This window comes from Saccopteryx bilineata, chromosome 4 (genome assembly GCF_036850765.1).
Source record: "Saccopteryx bilineata isolate mSacBil1 chromosome 4, mSacBil1_pri_phased_curated, whole genome shotgun sequence".
NCBI lineage: Eukaryota > Metazoa > Chordata > Mammalia > Chiroptera > Emballonuridae > Saccopteryx > Saccopteryx bilineata.
In genome coordinates this window covers 61,097,016-61,116,188 of record NC_089493.1, presented here as the reverse complement: position 1 = coordinate 61,116,188, position 19,173 = coordinate 61,097,016, and the positions used below count along the sequence as shown (strand labels likewise).

Genomic DNA, 19,173 nt, shown 5'->3' with positions numbered 1-19,173 from the left:
GCAGTAATCTGCTTAGTCTCCTCTTTAACTGCTTCACAGCTGAACTTCAGTGAGGGAACAGAAATTTCTGAGTGAGGGGGGCTGGTAAAGAGAATAAATAAAATTGTTTTGGAATGTGGAGTGCTTAGGGAACAGGGCATCTCTGGGACAGCAGGTTTGACTACACTCACCATGTATGAGTGGGGAAACAATAGAGGTTGAAAATGGAGTAGGTAACTGTATGACAGAAGAGCAGGTGCAAATAAGTAAAACCCAGGGTAAGTCAGCGAGGGAAATTCATCTATTCCAAAGTACCAACTTTAACTATTCTCACTTAAAAATAGAGGCAATTCCTATATTACTTATATATCTAGGCAGCAGGTGATAATGACCCACCTCTACTGTAAATCCCAATATTACCAACTCTGGAAGACAAGGAAAGTATATAACCTTAATTTCTATCAAATATATCACATTCACTGATACTCCCAAAGTGAAATATCTATATAAACAAGAAACTGAAAATATAAATAGGATTTTTTTTTTTTAAAAAAAGCTCTTTTGTTCTTCTAGACATTATGATCAGGGTTTATTTAATAATAACCATAGGCATCCTTTCTAGCACATATTAGAGGCAGTACTATTATGCTGAAAACAAGTATATATCTCCTTGTAACATTTCAAACGATCATGAGATATTCATGAACCAAAGAATTGAAAGTTAGACATTTAAAAATTAAAGTTTTTTACTAAGTCACAGTGTTTTTCCAGCTTATGGATACTTTTTGCTTAATCATATGCTCACTAGTGGAGACAACTATAGAAAAAAAAAAAAAGAACAAGGAAACAAACCTAAAGAAAGATATACCACAAGGAAAACAACACAGAGACTGAAAAGCTCTTAAAGGCTCAAACAAGAGTTGATGAACCAATCTCTGGGCAAATATTTCCTAAAATGATCTGATTTCAGGGTTAACTCCTCAACCAAATAATTCTATCTTCCTGTGCCTGCCCTCAAAGTGAAAGGTACAAAGTGTGAGATACGTGGTCTGTGTGTAACATGGGGAGAGTAAAGAACTGGCTGGTAGAAGAGATATTTCTTCGTGGTGGATAACACACAATCCAGAGATGTTATGAGAATATGGACTAACTGTACACAGAAAATGAAATATATGGGGATATAAACATACAGAATTTAAGAGGAACTAAGCTCCTTAAATATCCTACCAAAGCCACAGTACTTAGGACCTAAAGATCAGCAAGTAACATCATGTTTCAGTCAACTGAAAACAAAAAAAACCTTAATTATGACTAAAAAATACTTAAGTCTATCGAACTGTCACAACCCCAATTAAAACTACATACATTATTTTTCCGGCTGGTCATTTTTAAATACAATCTTTTTTAGCCAAAAGACTGGGCTTATTTATCTTTAAAGAACAAAACAACTTTAATTTATCTTTACTAAGTAGCAGTACAACAGCAATTTTCTATTTTAAGGACTATATTTATCTAGGTTCTATATATTACATATGAAAGCTAAATGTAATGGGCAAATGAAAAATAAATTATCAATGTCCTTCATTTTAGTACTTTGTCCGGGAACTAATATATCAATTGTCCTGCAGCTGTTTCTCTGGCCTGTCTCAGATTTCTACTTAAAAACCCAGACAAGGGCCCTGGCCGGTTGGCTCAGTAGTAGATCGTCGGCCTGGCGTGCAGAAGTCCCGGGTTCGATTCCCAGCCAGGGCACACACGAGAAGCGCCCATCTGCTTCTCCACCCCTCCCCCTCTCCTTCCTCTCTGTCTCTCTTCCCCTCCCGCAGCCGAGGCTCCACTGGAGCAAAGATGGCCCGGGCGCTGGGGATGGCTTCTGCCCCAGGCGCTAGAGTGGCTATGGTCGTAACAGAGCGACGCCCGGGAGGGGCAGAGCATCGCCCCTTGGTGGGTGTGCCGGGTGGATCCCGGTCTGGCGCATGCGGGAGTCTGACTGTCTCTCCCAGTTTCCAGCTTCAGAAAAATACAGGAAAAAAAAAAAAAACACCAAAAAAACCCAGACAAGCCTTATGTTTTTCTTTATTCTCATTTAATTAAAGTAAATGTTATTTATTATATTTCTCAACTATGAGAATTAATGAGATTAACAATATTACATAAGTCTCTATGTTTTATCTTCATACTTCAGTATCGTTCAAGTAAAATGCAGGAGTACACCTGCAAAATGCTAGACACAAAATAAACTTCTTAACCTAAGCAATGAACACTTTACCTTGACAAAAGCATCATCTTCCACAGAAGCATCTCCACTCAACTCATCTGCTTCCTGTTTTTTACCTGTGAAAGAAGGAAAATGGGCTAACAACCAATACTTTATTACTTTAAGAGCAAAACCATCCAGAGACGTTTATCCCGTAGTTTCACTTTCTACTCCCAATCATCTGCCAAACCCAACGCCGACTGCTTATACACCACCTACTCCGAGCTGCCCCAAACAACCAAAGCTTTAGCCATGTCATGCTGTTCCACTAAAATAAACTGTGCAAATAATTAATCCTACATATGAACCCATCATCTTAACTGACTTGATATCATGATGCATTTTTCTTTACGCCGCTCAATTTCTCTAGCTTCACTTCTCCCAGAAGTAGCATAACCTTTCAATGGTGTTCTACTAACTACAGATCTAACCCCACATGCCTGTTAGCTAAGTTCAAGACTCAGATCCCTCACCCACCAAAGCCTTCCCTAAGTTTTCTTCTTCAACGAGTTTTATCTGAAATAAAATTCTCACTTAATCTACACCTACAATCCATCAATTGACTGACTGTATATTATCTTACACTCTCAAATACATTTTGCTCCACCATTTAAAGAAGAAATTGCTTAAGTACAGTGGCTGCTTTTATGCTTACTTTGTATTTCTCCAATGGCCAACATATAAATAGTGCTGGGCACCTGACATAACGACTGATTTAACTGATTTAGCAAGTAGAAATTACTTCAGAATGAACTGTTAATAACTTCCAGAAAGACTATAGGCCTCCCCAACTCAACCTCATCTTCAAAATTTTAAACTGGTGGTTGAAACTTTAAAAATGTTCTCCAGCCTGACCTGTGGTGGCGCAGTGGATAAAGCGTGGACCTGGAAATGCTGAGGTCGCCAGTTCGAAATCCTGGGCTTGCCTGGTCAAGGCACATATGGGAGTTGATGCTTCCAGCTCCTCCCCCCCCCTTCTCTCTGTCTCTCCTCTCTCTCTCTCTCAGTCTCTCCCTCTCCTCTCTAAAAAATGAATAAAAAATAAAAATGTTCTCCACACCAAAAACAAACAAAAAACATTTTCTACAGAGCCAATGCTGAAAGTTTGTTTCCAGACTAGTTCACATAAACCTACTCAATGATCCATAATGTATTAGAATGTAAAATGCTGTTTAAAACATAGCTGCTGAAATCTTAGTACTCAAAAAATTTTTTAATTAATTTATTTTGAAATGTGAATGAACATTCTTTACTGTTAACTAGTCACCTTTTCCTTTTGCCAAAAACAGAAACCACCATGTACCTGTCCTCAAGCATCTGTAAGCCTAGGGTAGAGGGTTTAGCTGTGAGGTAACTACTAATAAAGTTAGGATACATCTCTTTCCCTGGTCTCACCAGCCCCTATCTTTCATCTACTTCCAATCTGAATGAGTGATAAAAAGGGAAACAAGATACTGGTACTTTCAAAAAAAAAAAAAAAAAAAGATACTGGTCCCTCCTAGTGTATGGAAAAGCAAGATTAAAAGCGGGGATTTTTCTTTTACCCATTGAGGTAAAAGAGGACTTGGCTTGTCCTTGCCCCTGAAAACTTTGTGGATCAAAAGGGAAAGTATGGAGCTTAGTGTAGTGTTCACTTCTTGTTTGGAATGCTGGTGTTTGTATTTTGGAGAAAATATAAACTAGAAGTTACTACAAGGGTAACAACTAAAAACCTCAGAAAATGTTTATTAATCTATTTTAAAAATTAAATATAGATATTCCTCCCCACCACTCCAAAATCATTATCTGGAAAGAAAAAGAGGTCTAAATTTACCACACTGAGAAAGAAAAGTTCCAAATATGTTACCTTTTGGGAGAAATATGCTTTTTGAAAATACAGGATCCTTTCTACTGACTCCAATCCCCATACACACCACCAAATAGCCTACAGAGTAGGGGGGACTTCTTCAGATCATTTGCGAATATATACTACTGACTCCTCACAATTGTATAACTACTTTACAATTTGCAAAGCACTTTAAAAAAAAGTTCAATTGATTTTTCCAAGCACCCTATGGTACATGGAGCAGGAATTCACAATTTTACAAAAGAGAAATCAAGCCTAAGAGGTTAAATAGCTTTCCCAAAGCCAAGTGGCACTGTCAGGACTGGAAGCCAAGGCTTCTTCTCATTTCTGGCTCTAAATTCTTTCCACTACATCTTACTATGACCTACTTAAAAGACATTATTCTAGTAAGGAATAGCTAATTAACTCAATTTAAAGATATCATCTTTGACATGGCAGCTCTCAGCAAGAAAAACTACAAATATTATGCATACTCCATGGTGAATTTTACTTGCTTTAGTTTACTTAAAAGGAAAATCAAATTATACTATGACAACAAAAACACCACCAGCAGTCACACTACCTCTGCTTTACTGACTTTTATAGTCCAGGGACTAGGATAAATGTTTTATATACATTAATTAATTAATTTATTTTGTTCTTGTAACTAATCTAAAATTATATCCCAATTTTAAAAAATAAGAAACAAATGCTGAAAAGTTAAACAGATTACAAAACTAGTAAAGGTCCCTGACCAGGCGGTGGCGCAGTGGATAGAGCGTCGGACTGGGATGTGGAAGGACCCAGGTTTGAGACCCCGAGGTCTCCAGCTTCAGTGTGGGCTCATCTGGTTTGAGCAAAAGCTCACCAGCTTGGACCCAAGGTCGCTGGCTCCAGCAAGGGGTTACTAGGTCTGCTGAAGGCCCGCAGTCAAGGCACATATGAGAAAGCAATCAATGAACTACTAAGGTGTCGCAATGCTCAATGAGAAACTAATGATTGATGCTTCTCATCTCTCCGTTCCTGTCTTGTCTGTTCCTGTCTATCCCTCTGACTCTCTCTCTGTAAGAAAATAAATAAATAAATAAATAAATAAAAACTAGTAAAGGTAGTGCTCTGACTTAAACCCAGACCTATCCTCACTCCTCAAAGCTTACAAAACCATTAGATCTAAGTAGCTACAATGTGCCAATTGTTCAAAACATTATCTTTTAGCCTGACTAGTGGTGGCATAGTAGATAGTGCACTGACCTGAGACACTGAGGTCCCAGATTTGAAACCTCAAGGTCACTAGCTTGAGTGCGGGGTAGCCAGCTGGAGCCCACAGTTGCTGGCTTGATGTAGGGGTCACTGACTTGGCTGGAGCTGCCTGGTCAAGGCATGTATGAGAAGTAATCAATGAACAACTAAAGTGCTGCAACTATGAGTTGATACTTCTCTATCCCTGTCTCTCTCTCTCACTTTCTAAAAAGGGAAAAAACACGTAATCATCTTTTTAGGGTACACAGAGGCTTCATAAGGCACATCTATAAAATTTTAAAATGTGACGCTCACAGAGATTACATAACTTGCCTCATGAAAACAGGCAACAAGAGGCAGAAGTACTCAGAAAGGTCCAACTTCGCTCTCCCTTCCTGTCAACAGCTGTACCACAAGAAAACACTGGATATTTACTGCGTCCTCAGTTTGTCAATATAAAAACCACATGGACAAGATTTTCATATATACAGTGATAAAACTACTAATAACCTGATAGGTGCATTGAACCTATAATTGTACACAGTGCTTAAGAAAATTGAAATTTATACTCTACCTTTTGAGTGCTCTCACAATCTCTAACTTTGGGCTTTCTACACACATTGAATTAGAAACTATATTGTAATTAATTCCTTTATAAAAAAGTATCACCCTTGCCCCACACAAAATATAACTCATATTTTAAAAAGCTATGATGTTCACCATCTAGCCCTGAACCTAGTACAATGCTATATAATGAGCAGATATTAAAACATTATATATCCTTGCCCCCTGGTGGGCAGAGCGTTGCCCCTGGTGGGCGTGCCGGGTGGATCCCGGTCGGGCGCATGCAAGAGTCTGTCTGACTGTCTCTCCCCGTTTCCAGCTTCAGAAAAATACAAAAAAAAAAAAAAAAAAGAAAACATTACATATCCTTAACCGATAACGGAGTTAAGCCCTAGGTTGGGCACCAGTAGTAAACAAGATTTGGATTTATATTCAGCCCTCAATAGAATAAAGAGGTCATATACCAGTCAAACTAGCATCATGTGCAACCCCATCCCGTCAGTAAGGACTGTAATCTCCCAACTTTCATATGATACAAAGTGTATCTATGGATTCTTAGCTTTTGTGATGTCACAGGTGAGAAATAAAAAGAAAAACAAAATCCCCCTTAAATTTCACAAGCAATGCTATGTTAGGCATATTTTTATCTAGTGAGCATCCACTTTTTATCCCTCCCATTTAAGCTTGTGCTACCAAAGCTCCTAAGGCAACCTAACCAAAAAACCTTTTGTCCTTCAAGGAATCTGTCCTATGTCAGGTGCCACAAAACCCTGAATTGGAACAAAGGACAGTAGTATGTATGACCAGGATGAGGGAGCTGACTGAAAGTTTCTTGTAGACTGAAGCCTAACTTTAATCCCTAGATTAAAGGAGCAAAACTAGAAAATAAATTAAGCAGTAAAGATATTAAAAAAAAAAAAAAAAAAAGCACCAGGCCATGGGTTCGATCCCCTCAGGAGATGTTTGAGAAGGAATCAATGGGTGCACAACTAAAGGGAAAAACTAAGCTGAAGAGTGAGTTGATACTTCTCTCTCCCTCCCTTCCCCCTTCTTTCTATCTGAAATCAACAAAACATTTTTTTAGAAAATAAATACATAAATAAAAGGGAAGCAAAGGGAACTTATCACACCTTAAACTACCACAACAGTAACATATGGCTATTCTGAAATGACATAAAATGCACTCCAAGGTTCTTTGCATGATTTAAAAATCTAAAGTAAAATTTTATACACCAAAGGAAGATGACAGTAGAAACATTTATGCAACATAAATTTGTATAAATCCAAAAATTCTTAAGGAAAATGTTTCAGAATAATTTTCAGTCCTGGCCAATAACTCAGAGCATCATCCTGATACACCAAGGTTGTGGGTTCAATCCCTGGTCAGGGCACATACAGGAATCAACTGATGAATGCATGGATGAATGGAATAACAAATCATTGTTTCTATTCCTTTCTCTCTCTAGAATCAATAAATTAAAAAAATACATCTTTCTTAATTTTCAGATTTTAGAAGAGAGCAATAGTATATATACCATTAATTTAATTTTCCCAGTGGCTTCTGAAAGTGTCTCTCAATCACAGAAATATCTGTACAATGAAATATATGTATATTCACACCAACTAGGATAAATCAAGACTATAAATAGCCTCACTTTTGCCACCAAACGTAAGAAAAAACATCCCATTTCCAGAAGTTTTGTATTTCAGGATGAATAAAAGCTACTGATTATAAATTGGTTTCCTCCTCCAAAGGCCAATTGGTCCTTACAAAGTCTGCAATTTTCCTTTTCAAGTTCAGAAATACCTTCAAAACAAAACAAAATCCACTTAATTAGCAGAATTTTGCCAACAACAACAACAAAAACCTGTGGCTTGAGTAACTTCCCACAGTTTCAGAAACAATGAAATATAGAAAATATTTAGTCATAAAACTCTTGCTGGAGAAGTTGGGGGATTATTCAGAGTTTCAGCCCAACTAAATTACACTTAATGTTTCCAGGAACAACCTCTCCCCAGCTGCATGCAATGTCTTAAAATAATAATAGACTATGCCTGTGTTAATTGTTTACATATGAGTTTTAGCCACTCTTTTATTAAACCAATATTTTACTAATGAAATCATTTTTGTAAGATACTGTACACTGTCTTAAACATAGAAGTCAATCAACTGGTCACTTTATTATTATTTCTGAATCTACTATAAAGATAATTCATATTCATTATAATAAACCTATCTGAAAAAAACCAAGAGTATATTTTTAAAAATCTCTAAGCTTGTCATCTAAAGATAATTAAACACACTCATATAACACGTGCGCATGTGCACACAAGATATTTTAAAAGGCAGTAAAGATTGTACTTTTCTATTTTACCAATAAAAAGAAAATACTACTGGCCCTGGCCTGTTGGCTCAGTGGTCGAGCGTCAGCCTGGCATGCAGAAGTCCCAGGTTCGATTCCTGGCCAGGGCACACAGGAGAGGCACCCATCTGCTTCTCCACCCCTCCCCCTCTCCTTCCTCTTTGTCTCTCTCTTCCCCTCCCGCAGCCGAGGCTCCATTGGAGAAAAGATGGCCCGGGTGCTAGGGATGGCTCCTTGGCTTCTGCCCCAGGCGCTAGAGTGGCTCTGGTCTTGACAGAGCAACGATATCACCCCCTGGTGGGCGTGTCCCGGTCAGGCGCACGCAGGAGTCTGTCTGACTGCCTCCCCGTTTCCAGCTTCAGAAAAATACAAAAAAAAAAAAAAAAGAAAATACTACTGCTTAACAGACTATTTTAGGAATCAAAACAGCCTGATTAGGCAATGGCACAGTGGTTAGAGCGACAGACTGGGATGCAGAGAATCCAGGTTCAAAATCCCCAGGTCACCAGCTTGTGTGCAGGCTCACCAGCTTGAGCATGGGGTAGCTGGCTTAAGCGTGGGATTATAGACATGACCCTATGGTCACTGGCTTGAGCAAGGGGTCACTTCCTCTGCTGTAGCCCCTCCGGTCAAGGCAGATATGAGAAAGCAATCAATGAACAACTAAGGTGCCACAACAAAGACTTGATGCTTCTCATTACTCTCCCTTCTTGTCTGTTTGTCCCTCTGTCCCTCTCTCTGTTGCAAAAAAATAAAAAAGAATCAAAACAATGTGAAAAATTTCTGAAAACTATAAGGCATATAAAACAATTTCCAAACTGACAGGCAGAGATGAATGAAAATGATGACCCTCGAGCTCTAGTCTTGAGTCAATGGTTCTTAACTCTGGTTGCATGAGAATCACCTGGAGAACTTCTAGAAAATACTGGTGCGTGGGCCTCCAACAGAGCAACTGAAACCAAATCTCTGGGGAACAGGAGACTAGTATGTGTATTTTTGAAAACTCAAATGACTCTAAGGTAGAGTACATTGAGAACCATCATAACTGAGCATAAAAGCTAAGAAGTTAGAGTGAGAAGAATAGAGGAAAGTTGTTTTCAGATTCCCAAGACTAGAGAAAACTTAAGTTCTACCTACCTTTAACAAAACACCATATACGGTATGAACGTATTTTAGTTCTTGAAAGGAAAAAAAGATCCTTAAACATAAACTGTAAGACATACCCATGTACATACACAACAAAATGTTACCTATAATAAATTCAGGATGGTGGAATTATGAGCAACTTTCACTTTTTTGTACTTTTCCGGATTACCTAATCTTTTAAATGAAAACATTTCACTTTTATAATCTAGAAAACAATACTATGAAGCCATAATGCAAACTACTATTTGAGGGCAGCAGGACTGCCCTGTAAGATTAAATCCTAGGATTGCAAAAGAGTCCCTCTCTTTGTAGAATGTGAGAACTACAGTATAGTTGATTAAATAAATCAGTAAATTCCACCATTAAACCCTAAGCCATGTTTAATCTCTTCATTAAAGTCATTTCTGCGACCACCAACTAATAATAATTATTTTCCCTCTAATTCCAAGGCAATTTATACTTTATTTTACATAAAGTTTGAAATCCTCTGACCCTAATTTAGAATGCATAGAAAATGACTGCCTTGGAAGAAGCACAATGTCTTAAAGAACATATTAAAAAAGTTTACCTGAAAACAAAAAGTTAAAATAAAAAATGTTTCTTTACCTCCTTTGAGACACAGTGTATTTTTTAATACAATAGCTTAATAAATACAAAAGAGCTTTGATTACAAATAAAATTCACCATATAAAATTGCATATAGCAAAAGTGGGTTTTAATGCCTGAGGTAACAGGGTCTGATTTTGTGAAATAAAAAGGACATATACAGCCTGACCTGTGGTGGCGCAGTGGATAAAACGTCGACCTGGAAATGCTGAGGTCACCGGTTCGAAACCCTGGGCTTGCCTGGTCAAGGCACATATGAGAGTTGGTGCTTCCAGCTCCTCCCCCCTTCTCTTTCTCTGTCTCTCCCTCTCCTCTCTAAAATGAATAAATAAATAAAAAATTTAAAAAAGGACATATACAACCCCCAAGACTGAACAATATTCCAGCAAAAGTTGTGAGGCTTTTATTACAGCAAGAATTTGGTGAGGAATAAAAGGATGTTGCAATGACTTACATGTTCTAAAAGTAAGTCAACCTTATTAAAAAATGTTTAAGGAGGCCTGACCAGGTGTGGCGCAGTAGACTGAGTGTCGGACTGGAATGCGGAAGGACCCAGGTTTGAGACCCCGAGGTCACCAGCTTGAGTGCAGGCTCATCTGGCTTGAGAAAAAAGCTCACCAGCTTGGACCCAAGGTTGCTGGCTCGAGGAAGGGGTTGCTTAGTCTGCTGAAAGCCCATGGTCAAGGCACATATGAGAAAACAATGAACAGCTAAGGTGAGGCAACGAAAAACTGATGATTGATGCTTCTCATCTCTCTCCGTTCCTGTCTGTCTGTCCCTATCTATCCCTCTCTCTATAAAAAAAAAAAAAAGTTTAAGGAGCCTGACCAGGCGGTGGCACAGTGGATAGAACGTCGGACTGGGACGCCGAGGACCCAGGTTCGAAACCCCGAGGTCACCAGCTTGAGCGCGGGCTCATCTGGTTTGAGCAAAAGCTCACCAGCTTGGACCCAAGGTCGCTGGTTCCAACAAGGGGTTACTCAGTCTGCTGAAGACCCGCCCATGGTAAAGGCACATATGAGAAAGCAATCAATGAACAACTAAGGTGTTGCAATGCGCAATGAAAAACTAATGACTGATGCTTCTCATCTTGTCTGTCCCTGTCTATCCCTCTCTCTGACTCACTCTGCCTTTGTAAAAAATAAATAAATAAAAATGTTTAAGGAGATTCACTAGTGCTGTTAAGACTATAAAGACTATTGTCTGACCAGGCAGTGGCACAGTGGATAGAGTGTTGACCTGGGACACTCAGGACCCAGGTTTGAAACAGAGGTGGCCAGCTTGAGTGCAGCAGCCCTGGCCTTGGCATGGATCACAGACATGACCCCATGGTCACTGGCTTGAGCCCAAATGTTGCTGGCTTGAAGCTCGGTCACTGGCGTGAGCAAGGGGTCACTGGTTCAGCTGGAGTCCCGTCAAGGTGTGTGTGAGAAAGCAATGAACTAAAGTGCCACAACTATGAGTTGATGCTTCCCATCACTCTCCCTCTCTGTCTGTTCCTGCCTGTCCCCCCACCCTCTCCTTTGCTTTAAAAAAAAAAAAAAAAAAAAAAAAAAGACTATTAACTTCTGGTATACAGGCTTCCTACAAAGAAATATGTAAGTACAATAAGCACAAAAAAGTTATTTTAAAAAGTAGTTGTTAAGAAAGTTGTTAAGTACAGATGTTGTACAGAATTGTACACCTGAAACCTATATAATTTTATTAACTAATGTCACCCCAATAAATCCAATTTAAAAAATAAAAATAAGAAACCTATAAAATGGCAATCATTCAACAAGTATTTATATTTCCTGAGCATCTATTATGTGCCAAGCACCATATATACTAAGCTCTACAGAGACTACAATAAAAGACTATGATGTCCTTATTCTCACACAAAGCTTCTAGCCTAGTGGGAACCCAAAATATATCATATCTGACAATTCTGTCCCCAAAGCCCTTTTCAATGTCACATTTTCTTTAACATCCAAACATACTGCAGTTAAAAAAAAAAAAGGGCAAGAGTTACAATACATTATGATAGTGTACTTACTATATTAAATGAAAAAAAATTTTTTTTTGGTATTTTTCTGAAGTTGGAAATGGGGAGGCAGTCAGACAGACTCCCACATGCGCCTGACCGGGATCCATCTGGCATGTCCACCAGGGGGCGATGCTCTGCCCATCTGGGACGTTGCTCTGTTGCAACCAGAGCCATTCTAGCACCTGAAGCAGAGGCCATGGAGCCATCCTCAGCGTCCGGGCCAACTTTGCTCCAATGAAGCCTTGGCAGCGGGAGGGGAAGAGAGAGACAGAGAGGAAGGAGAGGGGAAGGGGTGGAGAAGCAGATGGGCACTTCTCCTGTGTGCCCTGGCCGGGAATCAAACCTGGGACTCCTGCACGCCAGGCTGATGCTCTACCACTGAGCCAACCAGCCAGGGCTTAAATGAATTTTGTGGTTCATTATTTGACATAAATTTTAGAAAGCTTTACACAGTAAACATGTAATTAATTATATTGTCTATGCAGGGGACCCCAAACTTTTTACATAGGGGGCCAGTTCACTGTCCCTCAGACCATTGGAGGGCCACCACATACAGTGCTCCTCTCACTGACCACCAATGAAAGAGGTGCCCCTTTCAGAAGTGCGGCAGGGGGCCGGATAAATGGCCTCAGGGGGCCGCATGTGGCCCGCGGGCTGTAGTTTGGGGACGCCTGGTCTATAGTATGGTCTACACAAAAATCAGACATCAGATGTTTGGATAAACTTATAAAATTATATATTTTCTGTAAGGGGAAAAAAATCAAATTTTTATAGTAATTTGAGTCTTTTTTAAGCCTTCATGTATTGCAAATGACTGTCAGCATCAGCCAGTGCTACACTACATACAATTCTGAATACTATACTGACTAACCACACAAAATAACTTTGGCTAAAGTATAAAGGTGATTTTAAAGGTTGAAAATCCAAAAGAATATGATATGCCACTATCAGGTGAACCAGAAGAAACTTTAAATCTATAATCTCTAAAACAAGCTAATGAGTTAGCTCTACCTGTTTAACTGCTTTTTTAACACACACCCAAATAACACGATAGTAAATCTTACTGGTGAAGCTTTCTTCTAGATTACTTACTAAAAATTCACAGCAAGTATAGTCAAGACTCAAAAGGGAGACCCAAACTAAGCTACAAAGTGTTTCACCAAAATTAAATATATGTAAACAGATTTTATAAATGTTGATCATAAATATTAGAACCCACTTCATTACCAACTTCTTTACAAGTCTGTGCTTATACAACTGCAATTTAAATGTACAACATACTAAAGAATGCAGATTCCTTTTCCTCTAATCTGTCCAAAATAATCATTTTAACAAAAAACAATTTTAAAAGAAATAGTAAATTTGCATTTATTAGAAAATGAACTTACTATTTCACCTAAGTAATTTTTCCAGGCCAATGAAGCTTCTCTCTTGCTTTCTTAATATCATTTCTTTCATCAAAAGATTTCTTTTTCTGACAAGCTATTATATTTGTGTCTAACTGAGGTCTACATGACTGACTCTAAGTAATTAATTCCTTTCTTGCTTTCTTTCCTTTTCTAACAATACTAGTTGAGGGCCTTTATGTTTTCCTGTTCTTTCCTCATACATCTAGTTTGGCTAAACAGAAAGCATTTTCCCCCAGGCTCTTAGCTATATATAACAATTAAATCTCAGAGCTAAAAGAGCCTGCCAGATAATTTAATAAAATGTCTAACTTTACTAAAAAGGGAACAGACCCATCGAAGGAAAAGTGAGTGGTATGACCAAATGACATTATTTTCAAGGTAGATACTAAGTGAAATAAGATCTGGCAAAAAGAATGAAATATTGTAATTCAGCAACTAGACTGAAAATTCATCACATTAAATTACTTAATTTCTTGAATCCTTGGTTTTAAAAATCCATTAATCTTGATATTGTTTCCCCTATTCAAATTTGGTATCTAACAATTCCTTTTAAAACTTAAAGTTAAAAATAATTTTACTTATAAGCATCTTAAATGTAAGTGAACTCAAACTAGGTGCTAAGTTTTGGATTTACATTATATTCTTTGCAATTCACAAAATTTTCAGAACAGTGACAAAATTCAAGGAGACAGCAACTACTGGTCACACACATCTCAGAGTGAATATTAGAAGTACTCAGCCTGACCAGGCGGTGGCGCAGTGGATGGTGCGTCCAGCCTGGGATGCTGAGGACCCAGGTTCGAAACACCAACGTCACTGGCTTGAGCTCAGCCTCACCAGCTTGAGCGCGGGTCGCTGGCTTGAGTCCAAAAGTCACTGGCTTGAAGCCCAAGGTCACTGGCACTAGCAAATGGTCACTGCTCGGCTGGAACACCCCTGGCCCCCCATCAAGGCACTTGTGAGAAAGCAATCAATAAACAGCTAAAGCGCCACAACATGATGTTTCTCATCTCTTTCCCTTCCTGTCTATCTGTCCCTCTTTCCCTCCTTCTCCCTCTCTTTCTCTCTTAAAAAAAGAAAAAAAAGAAGGCTGTGTTCGGTTTGCTCAGCAGTAGAGCATCCACCCTGGGTGTGAAAGTCCCATTCAATTCCGCGTGAGAGAACACAGGAGAAGTGGCCATCTGATTCTCCACCCCTCCCCTCCTCCTCTTCCACAGCCTTGGATGGAAGGTTTCAGCAATTTGGCCCTGGGTGTCAAGGATGGCTCCATGGCCTCGCCTCAGCCTCTAGCGCTGGAACAGCTCAGTTGCCAAACAATGGAGCAGTGGCTCCAGGTGGGCACAGCATCGCCCTGTAGGGGGCTTGCTGGGTGTATCCTGGTTGGAGAGCATGCTGGAATCTGTCCCTGCCTCTCACTTAAAAAAAAAAAAAGAAGTACTCAGTAGTAGCCTGCTAGAGACAAATGATTGAATGTTACAACTTTTAACTAAAGACCACATGGCACCTTAACATCAGAGTTACGCAAAAATTAAAGATCAAGTATCCTTATAATCCATATAAAAGAAAAAACCTGATTTTATATCTGTAACAAGAAACTTAAAATTTTATATTGCTTATATTATTTCTAAGGGCAAGATACTGAAAAAGGGCTACACAGAAATTAAGAGTAGGTGAGAATGAATAAATCAAAGGTTTCTTTTAGATGCTAAAATCAATAATCAGCTCAAATAATTTGGGCCTATGATTAATACATAGTACTTATTCGTCAAACTATCATAATGTGCTACATAAATAAATCAAAATTAAGAAATTACTATAAGAAACATGGTTAATTCCTGATGTATTTATTTCTTAATTTTTTTATGCTTCCTCATCTTGAAATAGCTCTGGTGCCTGGCTTGTGGTGATACAGTGGATAAAGCGTCAACCTGGAGTGCAGAGGTTGCCAACTCGAAACCCTGGGCTTCCCTGGTCAAGGCACATAAGAGAAGCAACCATGAGTAAGTTGATACTTCCCAATTCTCCCCACAGCCCCTTCCTTCTCTCTCTCTTCTGTAAAATTTATAAATATAAATAAAACCTTGAAAGAGAGAGAAAGAAGGGAAGAAAGAAAGAGGGAGGGAGAGAGAGAAAGAAAAAGAAAGGGCCTGTCAGTAGAGGCTTCTCAGAACAAGCTTCTCTAAAACATACAGAAATGTATCTCACTCAAAGTGCTATATGGAGTCAGTTACAACAAAAGCCATACATGTTCAAGGAAACTGTTACTCTTCTAAACTCCACTTCCAGGTCTACCATTCCCATGCCACATGCCACCCAAAAAAGGTTCTTAGCCCTGTTTAATTTCCTTTGGCACAAATACCGAACTCTCGCAAACCTATGAAGACCCAAACAGTGAGATGGCATCAAGATCTGCCTGGTTCTAATACACACAGAGATTGCTTAAAATCAAAATTTACACTCCCTTCAAGGTAAATCCATTCTATCTTTTTATTTTAGTACAATCAATCTGGGCTATGGCAGAGAGAGTAGCAATTGAATCACTTAAAGCAGGAAATAAGAGTTAAATGTTTAAAATGCTGCAGCACCCCATGACGCACTATGCATGGAACTTATAGGTTGGTACCAGGATCCAGACACCTACACCATCTTCACTCTCTACCACTGTCCTTATGGGAAGGAGGGGGAAAGCTGTAATTATGTATTGAAGTAAAATATTATATATCACTTACCAGAACTTTTTAAAAATACCTAAGTCCCATTTATATTGTCAAAATGTTAATTTAAAACCACTTTTACTAAATCACCATATCCTGGAAGCATATTCTGGCTTCATTTATAAAATCAAAATCTTTAAAATATCCCTACAATTTAAAACTTTTTTAAAAGCTAACTATTCATGGATTTTTCCTACTTCGTTAGTATGATTGGTGAGATCTTTTATAATTTCACTGAAAATTAGAATGTATGCTGTAATGGCATAATCGCAAATTAAATTCACCAAGTCAAACAAAATACTAAACATAAAGGATATAGAATTTTAATATACTAGAGAAATAGCAAGGAGCCAAGGTGAAAGATTTGGTAGGAATTCCATCAATACTCTGCCAATTGTGGGGCAAGGTAGATACGTATTAAACTGTACTTTATTCATTAGGTCTTCACAGTATGAAGGAAGAAACATTATGAAACTTGACGTTGCAATTTTTCGGAAGCAATAAAGAACTGGCCTCACTTTCAGGTCAGCTTCAGCCAAATCTTAAGGGCTACAAGTCACCCAGAGCCTGGCAACAGTAACTTTTCTTCCTTGACCCATGAAGGCAGAGTGCCAGAGGGAAATAGCAAAGAGTAGCACTATATAAACAGGGCAAGTGGCACAAGAGCAGAGGCAAGTTATATAACCAAAATATATTTTAAAATATGTTCATAACTCGTAACAACCTTTGCCTTTGGTTGGTTTCTTGTTTGGAGTATCAGTTGAAACAGTTAATTCAATATTATCTGGATCGCCTCCTTCCTCTTCAATAGCCTACATTAGAAAGAGAAGTTAATATGCTACACAATCTATCTAAACTTAGTTTATAAAAAAGAAACGAAAAAAAAAATCAGCAAACCTCAAGCCTCAAGACATTAGAATTGCCAGTCATTTCATAAACCGACTTCAAAAACAGCAATTCAACTACACTAATGAGAGAAACTTTCAGGGGGAGATCAATAGGTATCAAAATCTCATGGCGTTTTAAACTCTACCGAGTCGAGATAATTATCATACTGAACAAAAGTCCTAATATTCTCGATATGTAAATAACTAAAGGGACCTTTCCTGATTTCTATAATGCAACTTATTTCTCCTCTATTACAATTCCAACGCTCACTCAACTAAACCAGGAAGATAATCGGGGATTGAAAAAGCAAATTACTGACCTGATGCAAAAACAAATTCCAGCGGAAAACAAACCCTTTCTCTTACCCACCCATCAACTTCCACTACCAAGTCCCTCACAAGATGGGGAGGAAACGGTTGGGCATAATTAAACGGTAACTTCACAGAGGTCACCAAAGTAACCAGTCCCCTCCGAGGTCAAGAAATGCACGCGCTCACCATCGCTAAGGGCTGGGGTCGGAGCGGCTCCCGGGTTTCCACGATCGCCCTGAGGAGGCCGCGCCAGCCAGCCACAGCCCTTGCACCCCGGTGGGGACGTCCCGGAGGAGGCAGGGGCGCGCTCGCTGCGACGGCCGGTTCCGGGCGGCTCGCAGGCCCGGCCCGGCCCGGCCCGGCGCGCGAGGATGAGAACGCCGCGGGAGTGTCCTCATCCGCGCTGCAGGCACGGACGCCGCCCGAGGCCTTCCCACCGCGCTGCCGCCCGAGGCCTTCCCACCGCGCTGCCCCGCGAGTCCCGCCGGCTGCAGATGGCCAGAGGCTGCGATGCAAGGTGTGGCTCCAAAGCGCGGCCTAAGCTCCCCTTTCCGGATCTCGCCAGGCCTCACCTGCTTGAGTCGGGAGATGAGTACAGTCTTGACTCCGGTGATGTCTAAGTTCCGCCGCTTGAGCTCGGACTTAAGATCGATGACCCGCAGATCGGTGATCTTTTTCCCTTCAGTCTGACCCGAGGCCGGTAAAGCCACCACAGAACCGGTAGCGGCAGCCATTTTAGAAGAGCAACGCGCTGCCGAGGCAGCAAGTGAGCTGCAGGGCGGCGGCAGCAGCGCCAGCTTCCACCCAAGCCTCGCCGGCCGCGTAGCCGCGCGACGCAACGCACAATGAGCCGCTGGCTCCGCCCCCTTTCCGCCACCCCAGCGCAACCTGCAATCGCAGCCAGCACCCGGATGACGGGCGTGCATGCGCACTTGCGCGGGGCTCCGGACTGGAGCTGGGCGCGCGCCGCCTAGCCTGCCGCAGCCACCTGAGTGCTGCGTCCCCTTGCGTGGGTTGAGAGGTCAGGCTGGTCCAACCGCACCAACGGCCGCTTTGCCGCGGTCTTACCGCGGTTGTTAGCCATTTTCTAGCAACGTCTTGAATCTTCGGCTCTTAAGGAACAGCAGTGTGTTAGGCGATACACGGCATAGACAGTTCGTGCGGAACTCAACACAGACCAAGAGGCAAAATACTCTTCCAGGGAAAATACTTCCTCAGTTCTAAATAATGGAAAAAATGTGGCCGGTACGCGTTAATGAACTAGGTTCCTCGAGTTCCGTACAAAAAAAACCCCAGAAAGAAACCCTAGGGCGATTAAAATATAAAAAGTGTAAAGGGCGCCTGACCTGTGGTGGCACAGTGGATAAAGCGTCGACCTGGAATGCTGAGGTCGCCGGTTCAAAACCCTGGGCTTGCCTGGTCAAGGCACATATGGGAGTTGATGCTTCCTGCTCCTCCCCCCTTCTCTCTCTCTCTCTCTCTCTCTCTCTCCTCTCTAAAAATTAATAAATTTTTAAAAAGTGTAAAGGGCAATAAGAGTTACACGGATATGAAGGGCTGGCCTGTGTGACACGCCCCACTAGCTGTCTCAGGGGAAAACATGCCTTCACCCCAAGGAGGCATAGTCTTTCTGTCTAGGGCTGCCGGCTCACTGAAAACGGGGCAACTTTCCTATGCATTGGACAAGCCTAGGGAATCGAACCGGAGACTTCACCATTCCAGGTCAACACTAGCCGCTGTGCCACCGCAAGTCTGGCACCTCCCTCTCTCTTTTTTTTTAATAATTAAATTTTTATTAATTTTAATGGGGTGACATCAATAAATCAGGGTACATATATTCAAAGAA

At 40.4% G+C, this 19,173-nt stretch overlaps 1 protein-coding gene across 7 annotated transcripts in view; it reads right to left on the bottom strand.

Annotated features, from left to right (window-relative positions):
- SLTM (SAFB like transcription modulator) overlaps positions 1 to 18,182 on the bottom strand; it is a 60,015-nt gene extending 41,833 nt beyond the window's left edge. For 4 of the 7 annotated variants that reach the window (XM_066275661.1, XM_066275663.1, XM_066275662.1 and 1 more), the window contains exons 1-3: positions 17,900 to 18,177; positions 16,853 to 16,940; positions 2,249 to 2,313 (exon numbers count right to left, since the gene is read on the bottom strand). In XM_066275661.1, coding sequence (XP_066131758.1) covers positions 2,249 to 2,313; positions 16,853 to 16,940; positions 17,900 to 18,061 — 315 coding nt within the window. In that variant the 5' untranslated portion in view covers positions 18,062 to 18,177. Of the gene's footprint in view, positions 1 to 2,248; positions 2,314 to 16,852; positions 16,941 to 17,899 lie in introns of all 7 variants that reach the window. The other 3 variants (XM_066275665.1, XM_066275666.1, XM_066275667.1) reach the window with 2 other exon arrangements.
- Between the last annotated feature and the right edge of the window lie 991 nt (positions 18,183 to 19,173).